Raw genomic sequence first — 24,086 nt, forward strand, 5'->3', positions numbered from 1 at the left:
ACATCTTGTATGTACATTTTCATATATTTTATAATTAAATATTTTTTCTTGGTTTATTAATTATTGTTTAGAATTTAATTATAATATTTATTAAAAAGTAAATAAAAAAAATATTGCAAAAAAAAAAAAAAAGGGTTTGCGCGACGAAGAAGTAGCATACATCACGCAAAGTGGCCTTGCGCAACACAGGTCCTACGTCGTGCAAAACTACTTTTCGCGACGTATGTTATTTCTTCGTTGCGCAAAACTACTTTGCGCGACGTAGGTTACTTCTTCGTTCGCAAACGCTTCTGTCATTGCCTTGCTGCAACAATTGGCGCGCGACGAAGGTTCGTTGCGCTAATGTTTGAGCTACGGTTTTTTACTTTGCGTGACGAAGGACCTGCGTCGCGCAAAGTGTTTTTTTTACTAGTGTGAGGCCTTTGGGCTTTCACACGAAAGCAACCTACTCTGATACTATGATAAATTAGGATTTCACCATAAGATCAATTGATAATGATAAAACTACAATCTATGCATGGCTACGCCCCTGAATAGAATGATGATGCTCCATTTGCTACATTGTCATTTGCTAATCACGTCTCTCACATAAACCTATTTGGTAAGGAACTCGTAGATAAAAGACGCCTATAAAAACAAGCCTTATAGAAATTTATTCACAGTTGCATCAATCCTTATTCCCATTATTAAAAGTTTGATAATTCGCACTATAAATACATATCACCACCTCATGGAATTTCCTAAATAAAAGTTGAGTATCGCTAAACCAACCGATTGTGTGCACAATTGCATCACGTATTTTGGTTTGGTTGATTTGTGAGATCATATAATTTCATATATGCCTTTATCATGCATGTGAGACTAAGTAAAGGGTTTTACGAGTTTTCGTCCACGCAATCAACGGTGTGACGGGTCTAGGCTCTCCAGGCTCCAGCTGCACTGTCTTATTACACCCTATCCAAGTCAAATCATCCACGTGTCGTCCAATCATTGACTTTTCCCTACATTTTGTCCGCATCCAATAGCCTTTCGTTACATCACTCCAAGCTTTGGCAGATTCAGTATTCCTCTCCTTTTTTTCCGTTTCCCCCCATGAAATTTACCGAATCACCCTTCCTATCCCTACCTAATTGGTAAATCAGGTTTTTTTTTGGAGTGTGATATCCACACATCCTATTTTACTTCTCACATACCTTTTTAATTTTCAGCCGTCGGATAAGATGAATTGAAGAAGATCAACGGACATAAATTATCAAGGGGTGTGTGGATAACACATCCTTTTTTTTTGGACAAAAGTAAATCAGGTTATATAGCCCGAATCAGGATTCTCACTGGATCATTTTTATGAAGATTTCAAAAATCCGTGAATCATATCGTTTATTATACATTGTGTGGTCAGAAATTATTTTAAATTATTTTATTTAAAATTGAACACAAACAGTACCGGTAAAAAATTGACCGCACGATGTACGAACAGACACAATTCATGGATCCCCGAGATCCTTACAAAGAGGATCCGAAGAGAATCCTGTTGGATATTGCCCAACTAATTAATATTGTGATCTAAAATGTTTAAAAAAAGTAAACAATATAATTCCCCAAACTATTATGAGTTAATCTAAACTGATGCTTCATACTAAGAGTGTAAACTTTTACAACAACACTATACTTTTAGTTACACTAGTGAAAATTTTAAAATAAAATTATAAATAAAAAAGAAGAAGTTACACTAGAGAAGTCAGATTCTTTTAACGCATCATAATCTTAACTCGTTACTTCACCTTTCTCACCACCTGAACTAATCCTAAGAGCTTACTTGACACACTCCGATCCTAAAATCAAGGCGTGCTGGCCGTCACATTAATATTGTTGTTTCACATAACTGGATTCTTTCAATAAACATTTAGTTATATGTGTTGTATATGAATATATAAGTGAATATTCTTGACATAGTTGATCGATTGTTCCTCCACAAATTTCACACTCATTACTTAGAAACTACAAAACATTTCCATCCATAATAGAGACTAGCTCTCTCATTCAATTGTTTGTTTGTAAATGATGGTCTCCATTTTGAATATTATTAAGACCAAAACATGGAGTGTGGAACTCATATATACTTCCTTTTGTTGATTTACACAACTCGTGGAAAGCCAAATTCAAGTAATTTTCAGTTACCAAAAAGTAGCAAGGCATTTTTTGAAAAAGGTAGATCAATCGACTAGGCAATTCATTGACAGACAATAGACACATCCACCCAAACATGCAGCGTTAGGATTTGTATGTCTTGGTGCAAAGAAAGATATGGTTAACCGAAGGAAGAATGTCATCATGCAGTGATGAGTTTGGACTGTCAAAGTGGACCCTTTCCACTACTCCATTGTCATCCTCAGGAGTATAAACAAAGTCGACAAGGGCAGTTTTGTAACATCGTACCAAAATCAATGGGACAGAAAACGGGAGTGCAAAGGCAGGTTTGGTTTGTTTTTTGGATTATGTTTGGGTGTATGGTATGCGTATGTTGAGCAATGATAATCAAACATTACATTGCAACTAAAGAATCCAAAAATCAACGGTCAAGAATTCAGTATTTAAGATACATACCGGTGCATAGTAAAAAAGTTCCGTCTTTTGAGTAAGAAAATAACAACCTCTGCCTCTGGCAAGGTTTGTCTTTGAGTACAAAGATAACAACCTCTGGCACTGATGTACAAGAATCACACAGGCAGAGGCAATGTCAAATCCGTACTTCCCTCCACCCACACACTGGCCACATCCCCTCGTGAATCCAGGGCTTTTGTTTTAAATTACCTTAATTTCTTATTTTTATATACAGTTCCACTGGTTTTACTGTTCACAGTCATCTATGATGATTATTTACCACTTTACCACTTTTTTCTACCTTCCCAAGATTTTCTCACAGTAACAGATATTGCAAAGTACAAATTTACAGTTCACAAAAGTGTAAAAGGGAACCAAACCAAGCAACAAGTGCTACATTTTTCTTGTGAAAAATGCCAAATGTTTTGTCCCTATAAAACCATACTTGTCCACTCATGTCTCTTCCCAACAACCATGTCTTCCAGGTTGTATTATAGCTTCGCAGAACCCTCCTTTTGTTTTGTTTTCCCTAGTTTACTGCTTAATCTCTTTTCAAAACAAAAAATAGTTGCATATGTTTTTCTTCTTTTGGATATTGAATTAGGAATGAGTCTTATCCGGATCTCTTTCCATTTAATCCACTTAGTTCAGGATCTGAGCTATTAAAATTTGATCCAATGATTATAATTATTATTACTTTTAAAAGAAACCCATGTTTGTAGTTATTAGAACAAATTTTAACGGTTTGGATCCCAGACTAGGTGGAAAGGAATCCGAAGTGTGTTTCTACATTCTTAAATATAAATTCTTAATCGTGGGAGATCGAGGCACGTGGTGTTGCATGATACAATGCAATTTTTATATTTACTGGTACGAATTAGGAATATGTTGGAGGAATGTTTACACAGCAATCATGTAACCCTCAAATATTTAATTTGATTCAGTTGTAAGTAATTGTCACCAAAGATATTACATTATAAACAATGCTTCATCACATTACTTTACCTCTAGAGGCTCAAGACGCATCGATCAATAATTTTACATTATTTTTTGAGGAAATGATTTCAGTACACGTTTATTTTTTGTCTTGTAATTTTTTTTATTGAATAAATAAATATGTACATGGGAAGAAAAAAATTGTGAAAACTATTTTTTTCTTTCAAACAATTGTTTTCAGCTTATTGAATTTGTTGGTTTAAACTTTGTAGGAACAAAAAGTATTAAAGAGGGAATGAAGAAGCAAAGGATTTGTTTTGGGAGTTTTAATGAAAAACACGTGGTACTGTTCACTTTAACAAAAAACTACATTTTTACACTAAAAAGTCAATCCTGATACTATTTACTTTACTTTTTATTTTGTCCTTATCGTTAAAACTCAAAGTTTTCAAACTATTTTCATTAGTTTTCCCTTTTACTTTTTGTAGGATTCTCATAGAAATGCAGAATACTATTTACTCATTACAAGGGTGAAGGCATGTCATTCCATGATGAGACTGACTCTAATGAACTAGTATATAGTATATACGTAGAACTTTCTAGTAATCAGGATTGTCAATCCTTTGATCGGACAGAACCTTGGATCTTCGTTATTATTAAGCTAGCTAGTGATTAGAGGATCATTTGTATATGAATAACTCTAGATCCTTGATTTTCTAGTATGTTTTGGTATATCCTATATATTAATATTGAGGAGGCCGATAATGGTTTACAATATCTTAGTCACATTATATATGTTAGAAAATTGGTACATGCGTGACATAAGAATATTAGATCATAACAAAATTTACCCGATAATTGTTAACATGAAGTCAATATAGCTTTGAACATATTCGATAACCATTTTGTTTTTAGTTTTTTTTTTTGGGTTTTCACTTTTTGTGTTAGTGATAGAGGGAAAATTCATGGAGAAGGGAAAGATGAAGAAGAATGGATGAAGAATTGTGGGAAAGATGTAGAATAAATTCGACAAGAAAAGTGGATGAAGGATGGTGCCAACGAGCGTCGGTTGAGTTGGTAAGGATCATTCTCTTCGCTAGACTAAGGCCTAGGTTCAAGTGTTGCTGGCCACTATCCTTCTTGGTGGGCAATTTGTAAAAACCAAAAAAAGAGCTACGACCCTTTTGTAAGTCCTAAAAAAAACTTGTGGTATGCCCTAGGCCTGACATGGGATAACCATTCCTCCCTTAAACTTTTTGATAAAAAGAAAGACAAGTGAAATTGTATCTTTTGTTTCATTTATTCTTGAACAATCAGAAACACTTTTTTTATTATGGATCTACTACCAAAAATTCAATGCGTAATCTTAGCATTATTCAATGATTATTCCTGAATAATCTCATTTTTTAAATTATTCAACCATTTCATTTACCATAAAAACCAAAAGATTTTAAGTAACTTTCATATTCAAAATTTTGTTTATATTCATTGTTCCTTATTTCTTCCCCTTCTTCCATCACCCTTCTTCAGTTTTTCTTTCTTCCAATACTTTACTCAGGATGGAGATCCACTTTGGATTGCTGTATTTGGTGCTCGCATGCCGAGAGATTCGGACCACTCAATTCAACTCTACGACTGTTATTAGGCCATCCTACTGGCCCACTTCATAAAAATTCAAAACTTGAACGGTCCGTATATCTTTCTCTCTCTTGAATAGTCTGGATTTCTCAGTCTGTAGACTCCAGACACAAAGATCCATAATGGATCTCATTCCCTTTACACAGTATCTTAACACAAAAAGTAAAAAGTAAAAAATAAAAACTAAATAGTTTTCAAACGAGTTTTCTTAGCAAATTCAATAAAAGCAGGTAGCTGAGAATATTAGATGAACTATAGGACCAGTCCTTGCGCTTTCAAGTGACATGAAGTTGAAAGAAAAAAAGCATGGGATTCGAGATCATCACAACTAGGTTGAGAGAGAGAGAGAGAGAGAGAGAGAGAGAGAGAGAGAGAGAGAGAGAGAAGCTATGTACTACAAGTATATATGAAGTTATGAATGGTGGTATTAAATTCAGGTTTCCCTAGCTTTAGCTATAAATTGGAAATATCTATAGTAGCATGAGAAATACATGTATAGACAAAGACGGTTGCTTGCTATCCTTGTATTTATGTTAGTCCCGTTATGCGTAAGCACATGTCTCCTCTGCAGAACATGTTCTGATTCAAGTTTACATGATATATTTTTAATATATGCGTAGCACACAGCAGGCTACAATGAATTCCTCTCAACACCATCATCGTCTTTCATGCTCCACCATCTTACCCTACCATGAGGATCGATGAGGAGGAGGAGCCTCTCTCTCTCTCTCTCTCCATATTTATTCATATGAATTCGTATCTGAATTTGCATATGATGGCCAAGTATGTTGAGTCGCAATCTTCAGTACTCAGTACTCAAATGCATTCTCTATGCATTATCTATATATACAAATGCACCAACTATGAAGGTATGCTATATGCATTTTAATTAATTGTTGCATGATTAAGGAGCAGTAAGTGTGATTAATTAGTGAGCTAAGGAACATAAAAAAGTGCGACCCCTTTCTATAAATGTAATGTTGAATAATGAGTCTCACATCACATAGGAAATTTGACCTAATTACATACAAATTACATCCATGTTCGACTTCTAATTTATAAACTAAAATGTTTGTGAAAAAATGTTATACCTATTGGTTTTCTCACGGTGTAATAGTTAGTACTGTGCCGCTGAACTGTTTCTTTAAAATTTTAACGTGTTAGTTCATAGCTAGTTGTCACAATTGGGTATCATGAAATGAATTAGCTTTTAGGAAGTTAGAAAACGAATATGGACGTCGGTACTAAAGCTAAGAGAGAGAAACCGTATGAAAAAGAAAGAATAGCCATTTCACAAAAAGGAAGCAAGACAGTGAAGTCACTGCAAAGAGAGCATATTCAGGATAATAGCAATAGAAGATGACTTTTCAAAAATGACAATGGAAGCCAATTGGGATATATCATTATGCCTTTGCCCAAAGCCATAAACACTAAACCCGACTGGCGACCGACCACCGACAACGGAAGCCACCTTGTAGCTGCCATAAAGCTAAAATCACATCTTACTCGTTAGGAACAGGAATGGGGTCTGCGATCCCATATGAGAGCCCCTGAAGTTTTGGACAGTGTCCTTGAAGTTGAAGGGCCACCCCTACAGCCTCAAGGCACAGAAGAAACATAAGATATCATAGACTCTCATAGAACATGCTGGCAAGAGCTAAGACCAGCTTTCACATGCCCCCACACCCCTGGTTGGAATGATGCAGATGCCCTAGTTCTAGTTGTATGTACCCACATTGAACGCAATTGGGGTCTCTATGAGTGTTCTTCGAACCGACACGGATGAGGACGAGTCCTTGGGATCTTTGGTAAATTGGGGCTGAAATTAAGTGACCGGGGAGCCATATTATTAACTTTCTTGTTTTCTGAAATGAACAATGATCCTACTAGCGAAACATTCTCCGTGTAGCGTCTTGTTTTAGTTAAAGATTGGACTCGTCAAGAAAACCTTGCTTCTACTACTTTGTCTTTAGTTTTGATTTCATTTATTGATAGGGTTGATTATTCAAGGTAAATAATAATTCGTTAGGGCAAATTTTATGTTAGATTTAAAGTATAAAAAATACCATTCAGTACTATAATTTAGTGATATTTTTCTTAATCTGTAGGTGTTGGATTTTAAATTATGCTCTAGTGAATGACGAGTTTGATTTTGTACACTAAAGCAATCAACTATATACATCATTGTATTCAAAAGAAAATATCACAACTTAGGTTCCAAATAATGATTTTTGCACACTACAATAATCAATCATACCAATAAATGAAATTGAAGTTTAGAAGAGACAGGAAGTCATGCACTGAGCGGGACGGTGGAGCTAACAGAGGAAACCACGCCACGAGTACTATGTACTGATAGGCATATAGCTTTCGCTATATTGAGTTCCTGAGACACAGCAAGTGGGGGTTTGGGACCTATGTTTTGTGTTTGTGAGTACGGCCCAGAAGCAATTTGCCAGAGCCAGCAGAAGGGCATTTATCTGTGCCATGTGGACTTCACATGTTGTGATGAGGCAAAACTTATGGTGTTGAAAGGTTTGTACTACTTTGTAATGCAGTTAATTGCTGCTTTCCCTTATGTTCTTAAGATATGACACAAACACATGATTGGAGATTTGGAACAAACACATGACACAAACATGACACAAACATGATAAAACTGCTTGACCTCCCCTCCTTACTCACGTAGACAGACCAGAATAGTACGTCCATATGCGATTGTTATTGCAACGAAGGCAATGTTTGTACTATAAAAAGAACGTCAATATCGTTGAAAAAACATTGACATTTGGGCAATTCAAGTTGTAGCCTTGTGCGAGATCGTAGTTGAAGTGATAAGAGTGTTTACGCATGCACTAATGGTTCTCTGCTTGATTCTATTTGGTTCGAGAGTGTTTACGCCTACACCAATGGTACTGTGTTTGAGTTCCTCTGGTTCAAAATGTTTACGCCTGCACCAAAGTTCGTGGTTTAAATTTCTCTCCACTATTATCTTTCGTACCAAAAAGATTGTAGCCTTTTTTTTTCCCTTAACAGAAAGTTTCAGTTTCAACTGTTGTCTCTACATTCTATGTACAGTTCATATTTGTGGTACCTTATCACAAATTCACAACGGATGGAGTTAGGACCAGCCCTTTTTTTCCGGCCCAAATTGGCTACAAGATTTTGCTTTGCTCCCAAGCGAGAAGCCCATCAGAATTATGACCTAAAAGGGTTTTGTGCAAACTCAGGTATTTCATAAGGCCGATTAGTGCTCAATCCAAATTGCTCCAATAAAGCCTTCCTCCTAATCACATTCCGACCGGCGTACTAAAAACAACGGAGGGCTACACACAACCGGATCCAATGCTTTGCTTAAGAAAAGCCTTCATCGTAAACATCTTCGATGGAATCCAAATTCTGACTCCTCCAATTTCGATTGCGGAATAAAAAACCGGCAATTCATCTTAGGGCCAAGAACAGGGAACTATTCGACCTAACAAAGTTGTTTCGGAAACATTATACAGCGGAAAATAAAGAGAAATTGACTGGAGAACAAAACATTCATGCGATTAACTACCGGCACAACCAATGAGAAACAATAGCTAATAATAGCTATAGTTGAATCTAACTAAAACCGAGTCATTGTGTTCTAAACATGACATTTCGAAAAACAAGTCCCGTTTCCCAGCAGAATGAAAGCCATGTCCTAGCAGAAATAAGCCACTTTCTATTGAAATGTCATCTCCCAGTCTATTCAAATGCCTCATCATCGTCATCAGGAAGAGGCTGGGCAGCCGCTGATGCAAGCTCGGCTTCATGCCTGCAAGAAGCAAAATAACCGAGATGAGACCAATTTTTACTCTTTAGAAGATACTGAATCCACGTTGTTTGAATTGAAATATTACTAATTTCATTGTTAACATCAAACAAGATTTAGGTTCATCAACGTAGAGAAAATTCTTACTGTTGTTGGGCAGCCATGTCAAAGTGCACTTCTGGAGGAGCAAGGGCCGGAGACTCGACAAAATGAAGATTTGCATCACTGAAGTAACAACAACAGTATTAATCTCACGTATTACTATCGACAACTCTATAGCAACCATATCAAAATGAGAATGCTTGTAATTACCCTGCAAGCTTCCTCGCCAAGTAGAGGAAGGGTTTCTCAAAGTTGTAGTTGCTCTTTGCTGATATCTCATAGTACTGCAGATTCTTCTTTCTGTGGAAGGTAACCTGCTTGGCTTTGACCTGCCTGTTCTTCACATCAACCTTGTTGCCACAGAGAACAATAGGGATGTTCTCACAAACACTGAAATTACATTTAGAGTCACATATACCAAACCATCATCAACAAACGTAAAAATAAAACAATCAAAGAAACAATAGACCTAACACAAATCGAATTTAGTTTTAACTCACCGGCATAGATCACGGTGCCATGTAGGAACATTCTTGTATGTCAACCTAGCGGTAACATCAAACATGATGATTGCACATTGCCCATGAATGCTGCATATTTCAGCACAGAATTTTAGGCGAGACCTTCAACATAGGAGAAAAACGAAACGGCAAAAAAATTTCCAACCATCCCCATAAACAGTTGGAGAAACAATTCAGAGACAATCAGATAATCATAAAAGACTTCCCCCAAAGCCTTTACATATTGTTCTTCCTACTAATAAATCAGTGCCTATCACATAATTCACCATTTATTATCCTAAACTAAGGAAACAAAATCATGGTTAATCCCATATACAAGAAGTTATATAAGTTACTGTCAAATGCATTTTTATGCGGATTTGAAATACCAAAACTAAAAGCAGAGGCAACATATATTTTCACTTACTAGTAACCATCACGAAGACCGCCAAATTTCTCTTGCCCAGCAGTGTCCCAGCAGTAAAAGCGGATCTTTCCACAATTTGTGAAGAAGTCCAGTGGATGAACCTCCACACCAATGGTTGCTGTTTGCAATGAAAAGTAGAGCAAAATGTATAAGCAAACATATCACGATCAAACTCATTACAACAATCACCTAACATTTTGCAAGGAAAAGTAGAGCAAAATGAATAAGCAAACAAAGTCACAATGTAGTAAAGTTACGTTCGTATTTCTTCTCGAATTCACCAGTGAGATGCCTCTTCACGAAAGTGGTTTTTCCTGCATAAATCATCAACATTCAGCCCCAATCCAAATCATCACACAACAAGCTACAACATCAAGAATAGTTAACATTGTTTCTTATTTCCCAGGCTATGTAGCTCCAAATTTGTTTTAACAAAATTAATATTTTGCAAAACACATTATTAATCCCTAATTAGCTCGACATTTCTCTGCTCTTATCCCTATTTTTTCAAAAAGACATATAAATCACATTTACAGACAAATAAACCTCATACAGGAATGAAATAATTTCACTGAAAAAAGATTGTTTATTTCAATCAAGATCAATTTAATTAGATAGTATCACAAAACAAACCAAATATGGTGCCCTTTCAATTTAATTAATATTTTTAGTCAAATATGTAAAAATCCAGACAACATATTCAATTGAATCAAATTCTTCTCGAAACCCTAATTTAAAAAATGGCAATAATTGTTTAAATACAGTCGATGAAAACATCAATTAAAAAAAATAAGAAACAGAACATGGAAACGGAAGATTACCAGTGCCTCCATCGCCAACGATGACGAGCTTAAAGCTCGGATAATCAACAGTCTGTTGGTTCGGCAAAGCCTACAGGAACAAATTCAAAACAAGGAAAAATTCAAACACGAACCAAATCGGAACAAAATTGATCGACCAGCAGCCCTAACGAAAGCAGGACAAGGATTAGAAAGAGAGCGAGCGTGAGATACCATTGTTGTTCGAGGCGGCGAATGGCGAGAGAGAGAGAGAGAGAGAGAGAGAGAGAATCTAAGAGCAGCGTAGGAGTGACAGAGACAGACGGAGACGAAGGCGGGGATTGAGTATGGAGGTGGGGGGAGGGACGCTACTTAAATGGCTTGGATGACTCCGCGCGTGGCTTTAGATTGACGCTATCATCTCCGCCTTTGGATCTTATTAATTTTGTCCTCTCACAATATGTTCCAGAACAAACCATTTTTGAATTTTTCGGGTCCCACGGTGGGTCCAGACACCAGGCCCAACTACTCTTTTTCTATTTGAAAATCTGAATGCGTTGTGCAGAATTGGGCCCAACTATAAATACTTCTTTAAAAACAAATGTCAAAAATGCAGAAATACTGTTAAATCGCATAATGGTAGTTCAGGTTGATATATTTTTGTAAATTTTTTTGGTATTAAAAAAATGAATTACCGTAAAAAAATTATCAGCTGATTTTTATTTTAAAAAAAAAATTGCAGAAATAACAAACTTCTCAAAAATTGACAAAAACACTTATTTTAAGGGAGCCGATTTCTACATTTTTGGAAATTAAAAAAAAAGGTGCAGAAAAAGATTAAAAATAAAACGTTTGGCGCAGTAACATATCATCGCACCGTTTTGATTTCGCACACAGAAGTAATCGGACAGTGCATCTCCAGATCTCAAATCCCTTCATCGACCCACCGGCCATGGCCTCCTGGCCCGCCTCGTCCGACTCCTCTAATCAGTAAGTCCCGCCAAACGCATGGAAATTTAGTTCATTTATTATTTATATTTGTGTTTTTTTTTTCTTATAATTCATGGAAATTTTAGGTGCCTTATTAATATAGAATTGAAAATATTGATAGGGAGGCTGCTGCTGCAATCCGAAAGAGAAAGCCGGGGCATCAAATCAAGTTCTTGATTCCTCTTATATACGCCCCTGTTCTTCCCCTCAGTAAGTTTTTCCAATTTTCTCAACTTTTTTTTTTTATATTTGGCTTTAATTTTGCTATTTATTGATTTTAATCGATATTTTCCATCTGGGTTTTTTACCAACAAAATTATATTTTTGTTCTGTGGATGTAAAAATCTTCTCAGTTCGACTGTCATTGCGGAGGAACCCGGTTGTGCGGGACCGTTTGTTTACTGCCGTGCTGGTTGGAGCATTTGCTCATGGCTTTTATTTGGTGTATCCTTTTGTATACTTACTTTTTTTGGGGATTGATAGATTATATATTCAACAGATAGGTTGGTGCTATAAGAAATGATATGTTTCGATTGCTATAAGTTGCAGAATTGATGCGAATGGGTGGAAGAATTAGTAACCTGAAGTTTATAGATTTTCCCGTTTGCTGCAGATTTTCGGACTTTTAGGGATATGCTTTTGCAATAAGTGGCTGTAGGAATATGATGTGTTGCTAGAAATGTGTGTTTGAATAAGACGGGCACATGCGTTAGATATTTTCGTGGCCAGATCTTTGAGATGTGTTTGAACTTGTTTCCATGAGAGTGCTCTTTTATTTTCATGGTTGCATGTTCTGGCGGTGGACCGTGGGTGAAAGGAGCAGCGTAGGATTGGTTTTAGAGAATTGTTTGAATTGCAAGCTAGAATTTGTATTAACAATGCGGTGATGGTTTGGAGATATCAATTGTTAAAATAGACTACCTTCGAGCTCGGTTCATACATAACAGACTGACTTGTTTGTTCCGATGTGGTTCCTTTTGAAATTTGAAATTCTGTCTTTGAGAAGAAGTCCTTATGTTTGACTTATGTAAAGAGAAACACATAAGGGTAGCGTTGTCACATAAGATACTAATTCTCACCCAAAGTGGTACGGAATCATGAATTTACTCTTGTAACTTGCTACTCGTGAATGTTTCATTTATTTGATTCTTCGGACTCTTTTTATTTCACTCTCTTCCTGTCTTTATTGTCTTCTCGACATTCTGTTGTGTTTTATCCTTAATAGATGTATTCAGAACTGATCTGTATGATGTTGAGAGCAAGTGAATGTCAAGAGCATGGTTTGAGATGTGCGGTAGCTTACACCTCTTCAACAACATGAGTCGTTTTGCGGGTTCTTTCAGGTCAATTTTCCAGTGGCACCAACATTAGCTTAAGGCTATTTTGATACATTGTCGTAGGATAATTTCAGATTATCTCCATCTATTATGGAGTTATACGGATGCTACATTTTGTCTTCTTTTCATTGGCCGAAGATGCAAGACTGCAATCTGTTTCCGGCTTATAATTGCAAGTGAATAAATACAAAACTGGTTTTGTCAATTGCTAGGTTTGTTATGCTTGCAGTTGTACATGCTTTGTTATGCTGAGAGGTCGGGGGGGGGGGGGGGGGGGGTGCCTTGGTTTTGCTAACATTGCGTGCCGGAGTCTTGTATTTTGTCTGTCTTCTGCAGGGTAGGAGACTAACTCGCCTATGCATAGGATGCCACGCAGGCAATATCCCAAGCCAATCGGGCAACGTCGTGGAATGAGGATCCTCATCCTCAAATCGTGTCCGTTCATCGGATATTGTGCGGTCAGTTTTCTTCAGGTATTGTTCATAATTAATTTTAAATAAAAGTATTTAAAATAATTTTTGATCACACGATTTGAGAATCTCCAGGATCCTCACAAAGAGGATCCGGAGAGGATCCTCATTCAATGTCATGTGTCACGTCTTTAGTACTTGAAAGATTTTCGGACTTTCTCACGCAGCAGTGTGCCTGTGAGCGATTTGCTTGGGCTACCACCAACATGACATCTCGGGTGCATATAAGTTTATCTTGCGGAGTTGGCCTCCGATATGGTACATCAATACTTTTTTGGTGAAATTATCTGGCCAAGCCTCCCAAGTACGGTGTGCCTGTCATGAATCACGAGTTTCATGATCTATGGATTCTGTGCGATACCTCACGGGCATATTCGCAGTTTGGATACTTTTCCAAGTTGTAGGATCCTACTAAAGATCCAAATATGCCACAACCAACAACTTGACCTAGACCTTGCAAGGCGTTTGTGCCATGCCCATCTGCACCCGTGGTCATGCGTTCTCGGCTTCTCGTCACCTCCTACCCCAATATCACTAGGATTTATTATTGATCTTGAACGGTTCAACCGATGTAAGCAAACCTAGTTTATCTTAATCATCGTCACATAACCATCATTATCTCAATTAAATTTAAACATCTTGATCATCGAAATTACAAGAAAAGTTGAAATCTCAATTTTTTTAGGTATGTCATTTAATATTTCATGAGAAACCAAATTAAAAAAAAAAAAATTATACACACACACACACACACACACAACATCAATAATTACATGCTTAATCGTCTAAATCACGCAATTAGCTAAAACAAGCGTTAATTACATCATGGATGTCACCATCTTTCACATTTTCCATCACCCCTAATCCTACTTTATGAAAAAACAAAAATAGATGATTTGGGGCTAAACATTATTATCATCATCCCTAAATCGCCGGCTCAAAGATCGGACCGGTTCTTAAAATCGGAGGCGAGTCTGGTGGCGATCGACGAGTGGTACATGGCGTCATGAAACGTCTCCGTTTCGATCGTCTTCATCCGGAGCTGCCGCGCCTTCTCCTCCGTGAAGCAGCCAGGCGAGAACCGCGATCGCCGTGGTTTCGAGTCGGCTGCTCCGCCCTGGGCCTTGTCGTCCGACTCTGTCTTTGCCTCCGGGTCAATGTAGTCGGGTTCGGATGACCAACCGAAGAGCGGGGTCCACCACTTGAACGGCAAGCCTTTCCCGCCAACTGAGCTGGACTTTCGATTTCCGGCGGCGCATGGCGCGGCTAGGTTTGGCCGGAAGTGGATGAGACTGGTGGACATTTTGAGAGAGAGACGATGGTTTTGGGAGTTTGGAATAGGAAAATGAACAGTCGACAGTTTTGGGGAGGTTAGATTCAGAATTTAAAGGGGAGAATTGTGAATTGGATAACGCAGGACGCGTGTCAGTTACAATGTTACTAGTCTAAGCACCGTGTGGGGTCGATTGTACGCTTTTGACGAATATTTTTACCGGCTATTCCGGTCTCTTTGGTGGCGATGATAGCGATGACTAACGTGATTAGACTAAAATAACCTCGACTTCTCGCAACGTAACTATTAGGCCCTAAATTAGCTCTTGGGATTTCACCTAATTATTTATTAAATTAAACAGATCCGTTTATTCTTGATTTCATCTTCTTAATTCATATTGTAGCAATTCCTTTTGATTATATCTTGTATGTCAAACAAGTTTAGAAAATTCATTTCATTTCGAGATTGTTGAGTCATTTAGATGAATCAAGAAATAAAAATTTATCACGAGAATGCTACTTGTACTCTAACTACCGATTAGTTTCACATGTCATCATGTACACATTTATCGTTTCTTTATAATAGCGAGATTATACTTTAAACTAATATAAATTTGTGAAGAAAGAGTTTAGAAATTAATACATATAGAGAAACACATTCACTTTAACAATGTAATTGTGTTCACATCTGCTACGTGCATTCATTGTAGATGGTGCATTTTTGTGCTAATATTGGTCAATCAATGCATTTTTGCAGTATTGGAATACCACACTAAAGACCAAATCAACTCCACTTGATCAAATTATATACACTACGTGAGCTAGAAAAAGGAGTCTCTCTTGCTCCGTTGCTTGAACAGCAATCTGGATCACACAAATAACAGTTTGACTTGTTGTCCAAGTTGTCCAAAGCATACATACAAACACCAAAAAACGAGTTATTTCGTCTTTAAATTTGGTATTGACTAGTTATTTGTGACATTTCCACAGTAGAAAGAGGCCAAACTTTTAAAGTGTCATTCAAATTTGGTTTCGACATGCAACGTGTTGAGGAAGAATCCAAATATATGATGTCTGTCGATGAGCTTATTCGCTTTCTTGTCCTTAATTTGCCGACGGCGGAAAAGTTACGTCGAAGTCAGCATGGAATATTGGATCGATGCTCCTGCATGATTTGCATGCTAATGTTGAAATTTCAAAGATGCATGCTTTGTTCATATTTAGGCTATCTCAAATATTTTTCGTGCCATAAAAATTGACAACGCATAACGCACATGACTTTGAGTAACAATGACGTTTACGTACTAAACTTAATAATTGGCTACGTACGATTGAATAAGCAGATCTAGACAACATACATGGGCAAGTGTACCAGTTAGCACCACAAGCTGAAAGCTTGAATAACTTGATTGACCACAACCCATAGAAAATGCATTCTTAACTAGGGTTTATTATATGAAGAAAAAAACTGAAAATTAACCTAGCTAGCCTGCTTGTATAATTCAGTTGGTAAAGGGAAAGAAGGAAAAGAACAAAAGACATAGAGACTTGGCATCTTCCATTAACTCAGCAGCTCCTGCAATTGTATGTGCTTTTTGTGTTTATATGGAGGCTCCGATCGACTTCAATGACATTCTTTTTTTCTCATCTGCCTTTTCCCATGGCAAACAGACAACACTCATGTTGGTGGCCTATGACAACATAAACCAACCTAATTCAAACATCAATACTAGTATAGCGACTGGCATGTATTCCTCTTCATTAGGAAGTTTTAGTTCAATCTTCCTGTCAATTCGTCCAGGACTAAGGAGGGCTCGATCCAAAATATCTATACGATTTGTGGCCATTAGAACCTGTCAAGGATGCAATTTAAAGAAGATGGTGGTGACAAGAAGATAAAAGTTCATAAATAAATCACTGCGTTTCTAACCAGTGAATCCACATTCTGTTCAGTACCTTGATCTTGTTTGATGCCTCAAGTCCATCAAGCTGGTTTAAAAGCTCCAGTGTCGTCTGCTGTATTAATAGATGTATGGTGGAGATTGGTTTATGATTGAATGGTGGAGATTGGTCTAGTAAGAGTTTGTTAGAAGATTAGATTTAGTTACTTTGTAGGCTAGTATAAATTGTAAATTCTCTCTTATTTTCCTTCTAAACCTTCATCTTCTTCTTCTCTGTAATTTCGATAGTTTCATGCCTCTTCCAATGTAGTTAACATGGTATCAGAGCCACCAGGCTCACGCTATGGATTCTAGTGGGTTCTACTTCTCATTAGTTTCGTCTATTTCTAGTTTTACTTCTTTTCTAATTTTTCTGTTAGAGATTTCGTTAATTTCTTTGGTGCTTATTCAATCGTTTAGTTTGTTCTGTAATTTCTGGGTAAATTTTCGTTCTGGGTTGTGATCAGAGATCATCGGTGATATGATATCTTGGTCTTTGGAATTGTGGCAAATTTTTCTTCGTCTGTAAGCTTGAATCTTGATCCTTTGGGCCAAATTAAAAGTGGGAAGTTCTTGAATTGGGGATTTTTTAGATTTTCATCAAAGGTCTTCAATGGTTCTTGAATTGGGTCCGTTATGGTTTAGTTTTATGTAACTGCGTGGTAAATCTTGATCGACTTCACGTCCGGCACCGTAATCTTACTATGTGGGCACTCCATCTTCTCGTGTCCTCCCTTATCTTGGCCGTTCCGGTTAGTTATCCCGGCCTTCCCGCCGTCGCAGTTCATCGTCGCAGCAACATCTATCTTGGCGGCAATCTCCTTGGCAGTGTGCTTCTTGGCAGCTATCTCTTCGTCTCTGAACGTTGTTGGCTAATGGGTTCTTGCATATCACATGTTCGATCTTATGATTCAGTGAAATTGAATGTCAGAACAATGCAACTACATATCTTGGATGCAAGTGTTTGAGGTTTTACTATTCTTTCTCAGTCATTCTTTCACTCCTGAAGATTGGGTTTTACCCTTTTCATGTCTGATTATAGGTTTGGTGAAATGGTTAAAGTAGTTGTTGCAATGGTAGAAAGTTTTATCTTTAATGCTTTTAGACGCTGTGGTTAATGTCATACCATCTCCATTAAACATGATATTAGATTGTTGACAATCCTCTCTCTATGTCATTTGAAGTAACAAAGGCATTGATTATCATATATTGATTATAATGCAGTGATTCGGCAGTGGTAATAAGATTGTATTTTGAAAAGCATATAACAGAACTTAGGTGATGGGTGGTATCTACTCTCTTTTGCTTCCTCACTGTGATTACTTTTGGGATGTGACAATCATTTGTTTTCATCCAAATTTTCAGTATTGTCAGCTTAGTATTTTGTTTCTGTTGGGTGATTGAAACTTCCTCATACCTTTGTTGAACTATTGAGAGCTCGTATTATTGGAATGGATCATCTCCTCATGTTGTTTATGTTGTTGACTTCTTCCGTACTGTTTGACTCTGTGAAAGCTCCTGGCCTTGGACTAGGTGCATGGTACATGTTCACCATGGGAATTGGCCATCTTCTTCATGCCACAACTTTTGTATCAATTGTTCTGCCGTCTGTCTGGCCTTGGTGTGCTGCTAGTCAAGTTACTCATGGTCCCTGATAGTGCAGCTGTTGCCATCATAATTTGTTCCAAATGGGACTTAGTTTCAAGATTATATACTGTAAGTCCTTGAATTTCTGTTGTCTCTTCATTGGGTTTAAATTGTTCAGGAGCTTATCTCAGCCTATAATGTTGAGTCTAACTAGCTCAGTTGTTAGCATGTATCTATTGTAAGTCCGGTTATACGATGAAATTTGAAGAAGTTGTTAGCGGTAAATCCCACGAAGGGTGATGTGAATAGGTAAAACCCACGAAGGGTAATCCTACATAGATGTTGATTTTCTGTTGTTGAAATTGTGAAGGCCGATGCCACTGTTAAGAGTAGTTGTTTTTTGGTAAAATCCACAAAGGGCGATCCCGTGGTACTATAGTTAAGGCCGATGTCACACTATAGTTTGTTAATTTTCTATTTTGAAGGCCGAAGCCAATGTTAAATGATGTTGTTGACAGCAAATCCCACGAAGGGTAATCCCACAAGAAATTGTGATAACCGGCATAAGGGTGTGTTACAACTTTATAAGATGATGTTCTTTGTGAAGCTCCTGTTAAAGGTAAAGGAATAGTGTCATGGCTTCAGTCCATTGGTTCGCTTGCTAAAGTTTTCAGTTTGTATAATAACAAGTGTTTGCAGAATGATATGTCCACAAAGAGGAAACTATTTGATTTGTGGTTGATGATATAGAAGATGATATGGTTGATGACGCAGAAAATGAGTCTAATGACATTGATAGCATGTTTAGCTCTGTCTGTGCTTTCTGTTTCAGATTGTGGTGCATTGTTTAACAAGTTGGAGTATTCACAAGTGATGGAGGTTTTGGGTTTTGTGCTTTCTGGAAATTCTCATTTCTATTGCTGCTACCCCACTGTGGTTGTCTTCTTAGAAGAAAAGGATAATGCGCATCAACATTAGTGCCAAAACTTTGATACATGATTGGCAGGTATAGCAGAAGAGTCATATACTGGAGTCTGGACCGGGTGCATGGCAGACCACTTTGGAGATTGCAAAGATCAATAAGAAGCAGATGTCTCAAATTGCAGTATTCAACAGTTTATCTCATACTCACTATGCTGCAATCTCAAATTGGGATACCCCAGTTGAGATTGAGGGGGAATATTAATAGATGTATGGCGGAGATTGGTTTATGATTGAATGGTGGAGATTGGTCTAGTAAGAGTTTGTTAGAAGATTAGAGTTAGTTACTTTGTAGGCTAGTATAAATTGTAAATTCTCTCTCATTTTCTGTAAAATGTTCAACTATCAAATACAAGCTTTGATTTCGTTCTAAACCTTCATCTTCTTCTTCTCTGTAATTTCGATAGTTTCATGCCTCTTCCAATGTAGTTAACATGATGCACCTCATAGATGTCACGATTCCCACTATCAGATTCCATACAAACAGATCCGATACTCACGATTTCATCAATAAAAATGATGCATGGAGCATGTTCCTGAAATAATTAAAAACCGATTTGAAATAAAGGTAGCAAAAGAATGACAACAACTCACATTTGGAAATGAAGTAGGCCAAGATATGGGTCAATTCCGACGAAGAAATATAAAGAAAATAAAATGTTTCAAATTCTGGTAAAGAAGAATTAAAGTTGGAAAATATCAAATTCAATCGATATGGCAACAAGAAAGCAGCAAGAAACATTTTAATTGTCGTCCGACTAATGTCATTTACTTTTGTTTTAATTCCCTAAGCCTTTTGAGTTGTCCAAATGTGTTGTAAATGGCTTATTTAAGTCATGACTGTTTCCCATTGTAATGATCAACTCATCAATTAATCAAATTATCCTTTAGGATTTCTATCAAACTGGTGGATTCTAGAAACATTGTTCTTCAAGGATTTTTTTCTTGTAATCCTTGTTAACTTGTGTTGGGCGGGCAAACCCTCTTTCTTTTATTTTATTGTTGCCATGCATAAGAAAGAGATATCGATGATTTTGATACGAAATAAACCTCCCGCCATATAGAAGAAAGAGATCTAAAATATGGTCCCCTCGAGCACCCTTCCCTTTTGCAACCCTCTACGCCTATGTTGCGTCAATTGGTATCAGAGTAGGGATTTGCCATGTTCTAATAGCAATTGATCGTGGGAGATGCAAATCTCTCTCCAACGTTGATTGTGGGATGAAGGCTATGTGTGGCACACCAAAGATTATCTATGTTGGTTGTAAACAGTCTTTTGTTGATGGGGAATGCACTAGAGGATTTGCCTCAAGTCAAATTCGTTCACTTGATGTTGGAACAATTATTGTTTTGAGCGTGATGAATGCATAGAAGATTTTCTTGATTGGGTTTCAGTTGTGGAGCAATTTTTTGAAAAAATAAATATTCCAGAGGAGAAGATGGTCAAGATAGCTGTTTTTTCATCTACGGGGAAATATTGCTTTTTGGTGGGATAGTTTTGCAAAAGGCACAAAAGAAAGTAGGAAAAAATTTATATCCAATATTGGCGTAGAATGAAGAAAGTTATTGTAAAGGTATGGTTTCCGTTTGAATATGATTTATTTCTTTTAAGAACGGAAAATGTTGTTTCTAAAGAAAACCTAAGGAGGAAAAAAAAAATTATGATCCCATATGCCAAGAAAGGATGGAGGAAGAAATTGAAGAAAATGAAGTTGAATCGCCAATTCAAAGTGATGTCATGATTGAAGAGAAATCATAACAGATGAAGACAATCAAGTTAGCATCCATGACGAACAAGGTATTGATAAAACTTATATTGGGGTCGATATGGTTGTAAGATATCAGCCATTATCAAACACAATACACGAACATGAATTACTTATTTTTTATTTTTTATATGTAATTATTATAATATTTTTTTAGGTGAAACAACAACGGTTTTATTAGAACGTCTGTTAAAATTATAAACTTCAAAGAGGGGAGTCTGGATTTAACCACACGGTTCTCAAACCAAACAGCCTCAAAACATAAAACATTGCCAACTAATCTTTAAGGGGGCTATTATCAACTGTGATAAGTTATAGCCGCCTTAACTCCACTATAAATATCCTCATTTAATATGTCACTAAACCCCAATAAAAAAATTTATAGAACGATAATGAACTAGCTATGTTTTATGACACAAATGTTAGGTGGTCAAGCATCAACACATGCAAAAAATAGTGTAGCGGAGATGAGAATGTTTCGTTAAATGTGTGGGCACATGAGAAAAGACATGATTAAGAACGATGATATCCGAGGTAAAGTAGGAGTGGCCACAATTGAACATAAAATGAAAGAAAATCGGTTAAGTTGGTTTGGACATGTGAACCAAAGATTTACAGATGTTTCGATTAGAAGATGCGACTATGAGACAGAAACTTGGAGGAAAAGAGATAGAGAAACTTATTAAGACTTGGAAAGAGACTTTAAGAAAAGACATTGAGTAATTGGAGCTAACTAAATACTTGGTGCAAAACCGAACACATTGACGTTATAACAGACCTCACTTGATGGTCAGTTAGTGGAATGAGGCTTTGTTTTTATTCTTGTGGTGGGTTACGCAAAGTCAAGCAGTTCATAGTTTCAAAAGATGTTAATCTTTAATTCCAATTTCAAAATTTAAAACATTAGCACCACAAAACTCCAGTTGAAATAGCATCTCGCAAACAATGGTATTTTTTTTCTCTTTAAAAAAAATGGTGTTTAACTATTTATATTTAGCATACTATTGTATTTCAAAATAATAATAATAATAATAATAATAATAATAACAATAATTTTGTTGCAGGTTTCCACACAATCATCTACAAAAATTGTGTCTTAAAAAATTCGTTTTTCTATTCTCTTGAAGAAATAAATATAGCCTTTGCCTTTGTCAGGGATGCCTCCCTCACAATACTCTCCAACCTTGTCATCATCAAAAACGACCCAGCTCCCCCGTTTCAAGATGTGTGCAATATATCGACCATCATCAATAGAGGTTCCAAGATGACTTATGAATCCAATAAGCTCATACCCTGTACATAGCCAACTAACAGTTGAAAAACATACAAAACAAACACATAACATGTAAAGAATACTTTGATAGCTTATACCCTGCACGTAGCCTAACAAGTGTATATTATCTTGTTTTACATGTGAGAATACTCTGATTGATTAATCGAATAGATCATATAAACATGCACCAAGACTTTACATCTCGTGTCAATGTACGTACCATCTACACAGTTTTAGGTCAACAATTCAGTTAAAACTTCTCAGCACACGCAACCTTAATTTTGACGTCCATGTAGTTTGTGTGGTGTTTGTGCAAATTTCTCATACATGTGCAGAAGAAAAGAGAAAGATTAGGTACGAGAAACTAACTTCCTCCATTTTGATCTCTCTCCCTGTGTAAATGGCCAATGTTTATGATATCATCAACATCTATTCTGACATCTGCATAAATTAGAGACAAGAGAATGAGAATCCTTCAAAACTCAACATAAATAGAAACAAACTAGGAACAACAACAAACAACAACAACAAAGCCTTTTCCCACTAAGTGGGGTCGGCTATATGAATCCTAGAACGCCATTACGCTCGGTTTTGTGTCATGTCCTCCGTTAGATCCAAGTACTCTAAGTCTTTTCTTAGAGTCTCTTCCAAAGTTTTCCTAGGTCTTCCTCTACCCCTTCGGCCCTGAACCTCTGTCCCGTAGTCACATCTTCGAACCGGAGCGTCAGTCGGCCTTCTTTGCACATGTCCAAATCACCGGAGCCAATTTTCTCTCATCTTTCCTACAATTTCGGCTACTCCTACTTTACCTCGGATATCCTCATTCCCAATCTTATCCTTTCTCGTGTGCCCACACATCCCATGAAGCATCCTCATCTCCGCTACACCCATTTTGTGTACGTGTTGATGCTTCACCACCCAACATTCTGTGCCATACAACATCGCTGGCCTTATTGCCGTCCTATAAAATTTTCCCTTGAGCTTCAGTGGCCTACGACGGTCACACAACACGCCGGATGCACTCTTTCCATCCAGCTCGTATTCTATGGTTGAGATCTCCATCTAATTCTCCGTTCTCTTGCAAGATAGATCCTAGGTAGCGAAAACGGTCGCTTTTTGTGATCTTCGCTAGATTGCTCCGGTCATTAGTGTGGATAAGTATATAAATGGATAGAGATAGGAAAACAAACACAAGATGTACGTGGTTCACCCAGATTGGCTACGTCCACGGAATAGAAGAGTTCTCATTAATTGTGAAGGGTTTACACAAGTACATAGGTTCAAGCTCTCCTTTAGTGATTACAAGTGAATGATTTAGTACAAATGACATTAGGAAATATTGTGGGAGAATGATCTCGTAATCACGAAACTTCTAAGTATCGGAGTGTGGTGTCGTCTTGACTTGCCTTATCTGTCTCATAGGTAGATGTGGCATCTTCTCTGGAAGTACTCTTCCTCCATCCAAGGGTGGTATCTTTAACTGGTGGAGATGCACAAGGTAATGTATCAATTTCACTTGAAGCTTACTTGTAGTTTCAGGCTTGGTCAAGCGCGATACAAACCATGTAGTAGGAGTCCCCCAAGTCGCCGAGCTAGGGGGTCTGCTGAAAGAGGTGACAGACAAGGTAAGCAATCAGAGCTCCGACTGATTGTTCACCTTCTCCCCATCTTGCAGCAGCATGAAGGAT

The 24,086-nt window shown here is 37.2% G+C and overlaps 3 protein-coding genes and 1 long non-coding RNA gene across 4 annotated transcripts; 2 read left to right on the top strand and 2 right to left on the bottom strand.

Moving 5' to 3' along the window:
- Positions 1-8,703: 8,703 nt before the first annotated feature.
- LOC126603514 (GTP-binding nuclear protein Ran-3-like) lies at positions 8,704-11,191 on the bottom strand. The gene is made up of 8 exons (XM_050270392.1): positions 11,017-11,191; positions 10,825-10,894; positions 10,261-10,317; positions 10,004-10,121; positions 9,577-9,666; positions 9,287-9,466; positions 9,122-9,199; positions 8,704-8,977 (listed from the first exon to the last, which is right to left on the bottom strand). The coding sequence occupies exons 1-8, from the start codon at positions 11,017-11,019 to the stop codon at positions 8,908-8,910; spliced, it is 666 nt and encodes a 221-aa protein (XP_050126349.1). The 5' UTR covers positions 11,020-11,191; the 3' UTR covers positions 8,704-8,907.
- A 388-nt stretch (positions 11,192-11,579) lies between these two features.
- LOC126603516 (uncharacterized) lies at positions 11,580-13,314 on the top strand. The gene is made up of 4 exons (XM_050270394.1): positions 11,580-11,772; positions 11,894-11,982; positions 12,126-12,216; positions 13,008-13,314. The coding sequence occupies exons 1-4, from the start codon at positions 11,735-11,737 to the stop codon at positions 13,036-13,038; spliced, it is 249 nt and encodes an 82-aa protein (XP_050126351.1). The 5' UTR covers positions 11,580-11,734; the 3' UTR covers positions 13,039-13,314.
- Positions 13,315-14,348: 1,034 nt separating this feature from the next.
- Positions 14,349-14,951, bottom strand: LOC126603515 (uncharacterized). The gene has a single exon (XM_050270393.1). The coding sequence runs from the start codon at positions 14,880-14,882 to the stop codon at positions 14,517-14,519; it is 366 nt and encodes a 121-aa protein (XP_050126350.1). The 5' UTR covers positions 14,883-14,951; the 3' UTR covers positions 14,349-14,516.
- Positions 14,952-18,362: 3,411 nt separating this feature from the next.
- On the top strand, positions 18,363-19,733 carry LOC126603517 (uncharacterized). The gene is made up of 2 exons (XR_007616269.1): positions 18,363-18,507; positions 19,211-19,733. It is a non-coding gene; the product is annotated as an uncharacterized LOC126603517 (long non-coding RNA).
- Positions 19,734-24,086: the final 4,353 nt, after the last annotated feature.

The sequence above is a fragment of the Malus sylvestris genome, chromosome 15 (assembly GCF_916048215.2).
Source record: "Malus sylvestris chromosome 15, drMalSylv7.2, whole genome shotgun sequence".
NCBI classification, from domain to species: Eukaryota; Viridiplantae; Streptophyta; class Magnoliopsida; order Rosales; family Rosaceae; genus Malus; species Malus sylvestris.

Coding starts and splice junctions, on each gene's coding strand:
- LOC126603514 (XM_050270392.1), bottom strand. Junction 9,667..10,003: donor GGTCTTCGTGATGGTTACTA/GTAAGTGAAAAT, acceptor TGAAATATGCAG/CATTCATGGGCAATGTGCAA. Junction 9,200..9,286: donor TTGGCGAGGAAGCTTGCAGG/GTAATTACAAGC, acceptor TTGTTACTTCAG/TGATGCAAATCTTCATTTTG.
- LOC126603516 (XM_050270394.1), top strand. CDS start 11,735: ATGGCCTCCTGGCCCGCCTCGTCCGACTCCTCTAATCA. Junction 11,773..11,893: donor TCGTCCGACTCCTCTAATCA/GTAAGTCCCGCC, acceptor AAATATTGATAG/GGAGGCTGCTGCTGCAATCC. Junction 11,983..12,125: donor CGCCCCTGTTCTTCCCCTCA/GTAAGTTTTTCC, acceptor AAATCTTCTCAG/TTCGACTGTCATTGCGGAGG.
- LOC126603515 (XM_050270393.1), bottom strand. CDS start 14,882: ATGTCCACCAGTCTCATCCACTTCCGGCCAAACCTAGCCGCGCCATGC.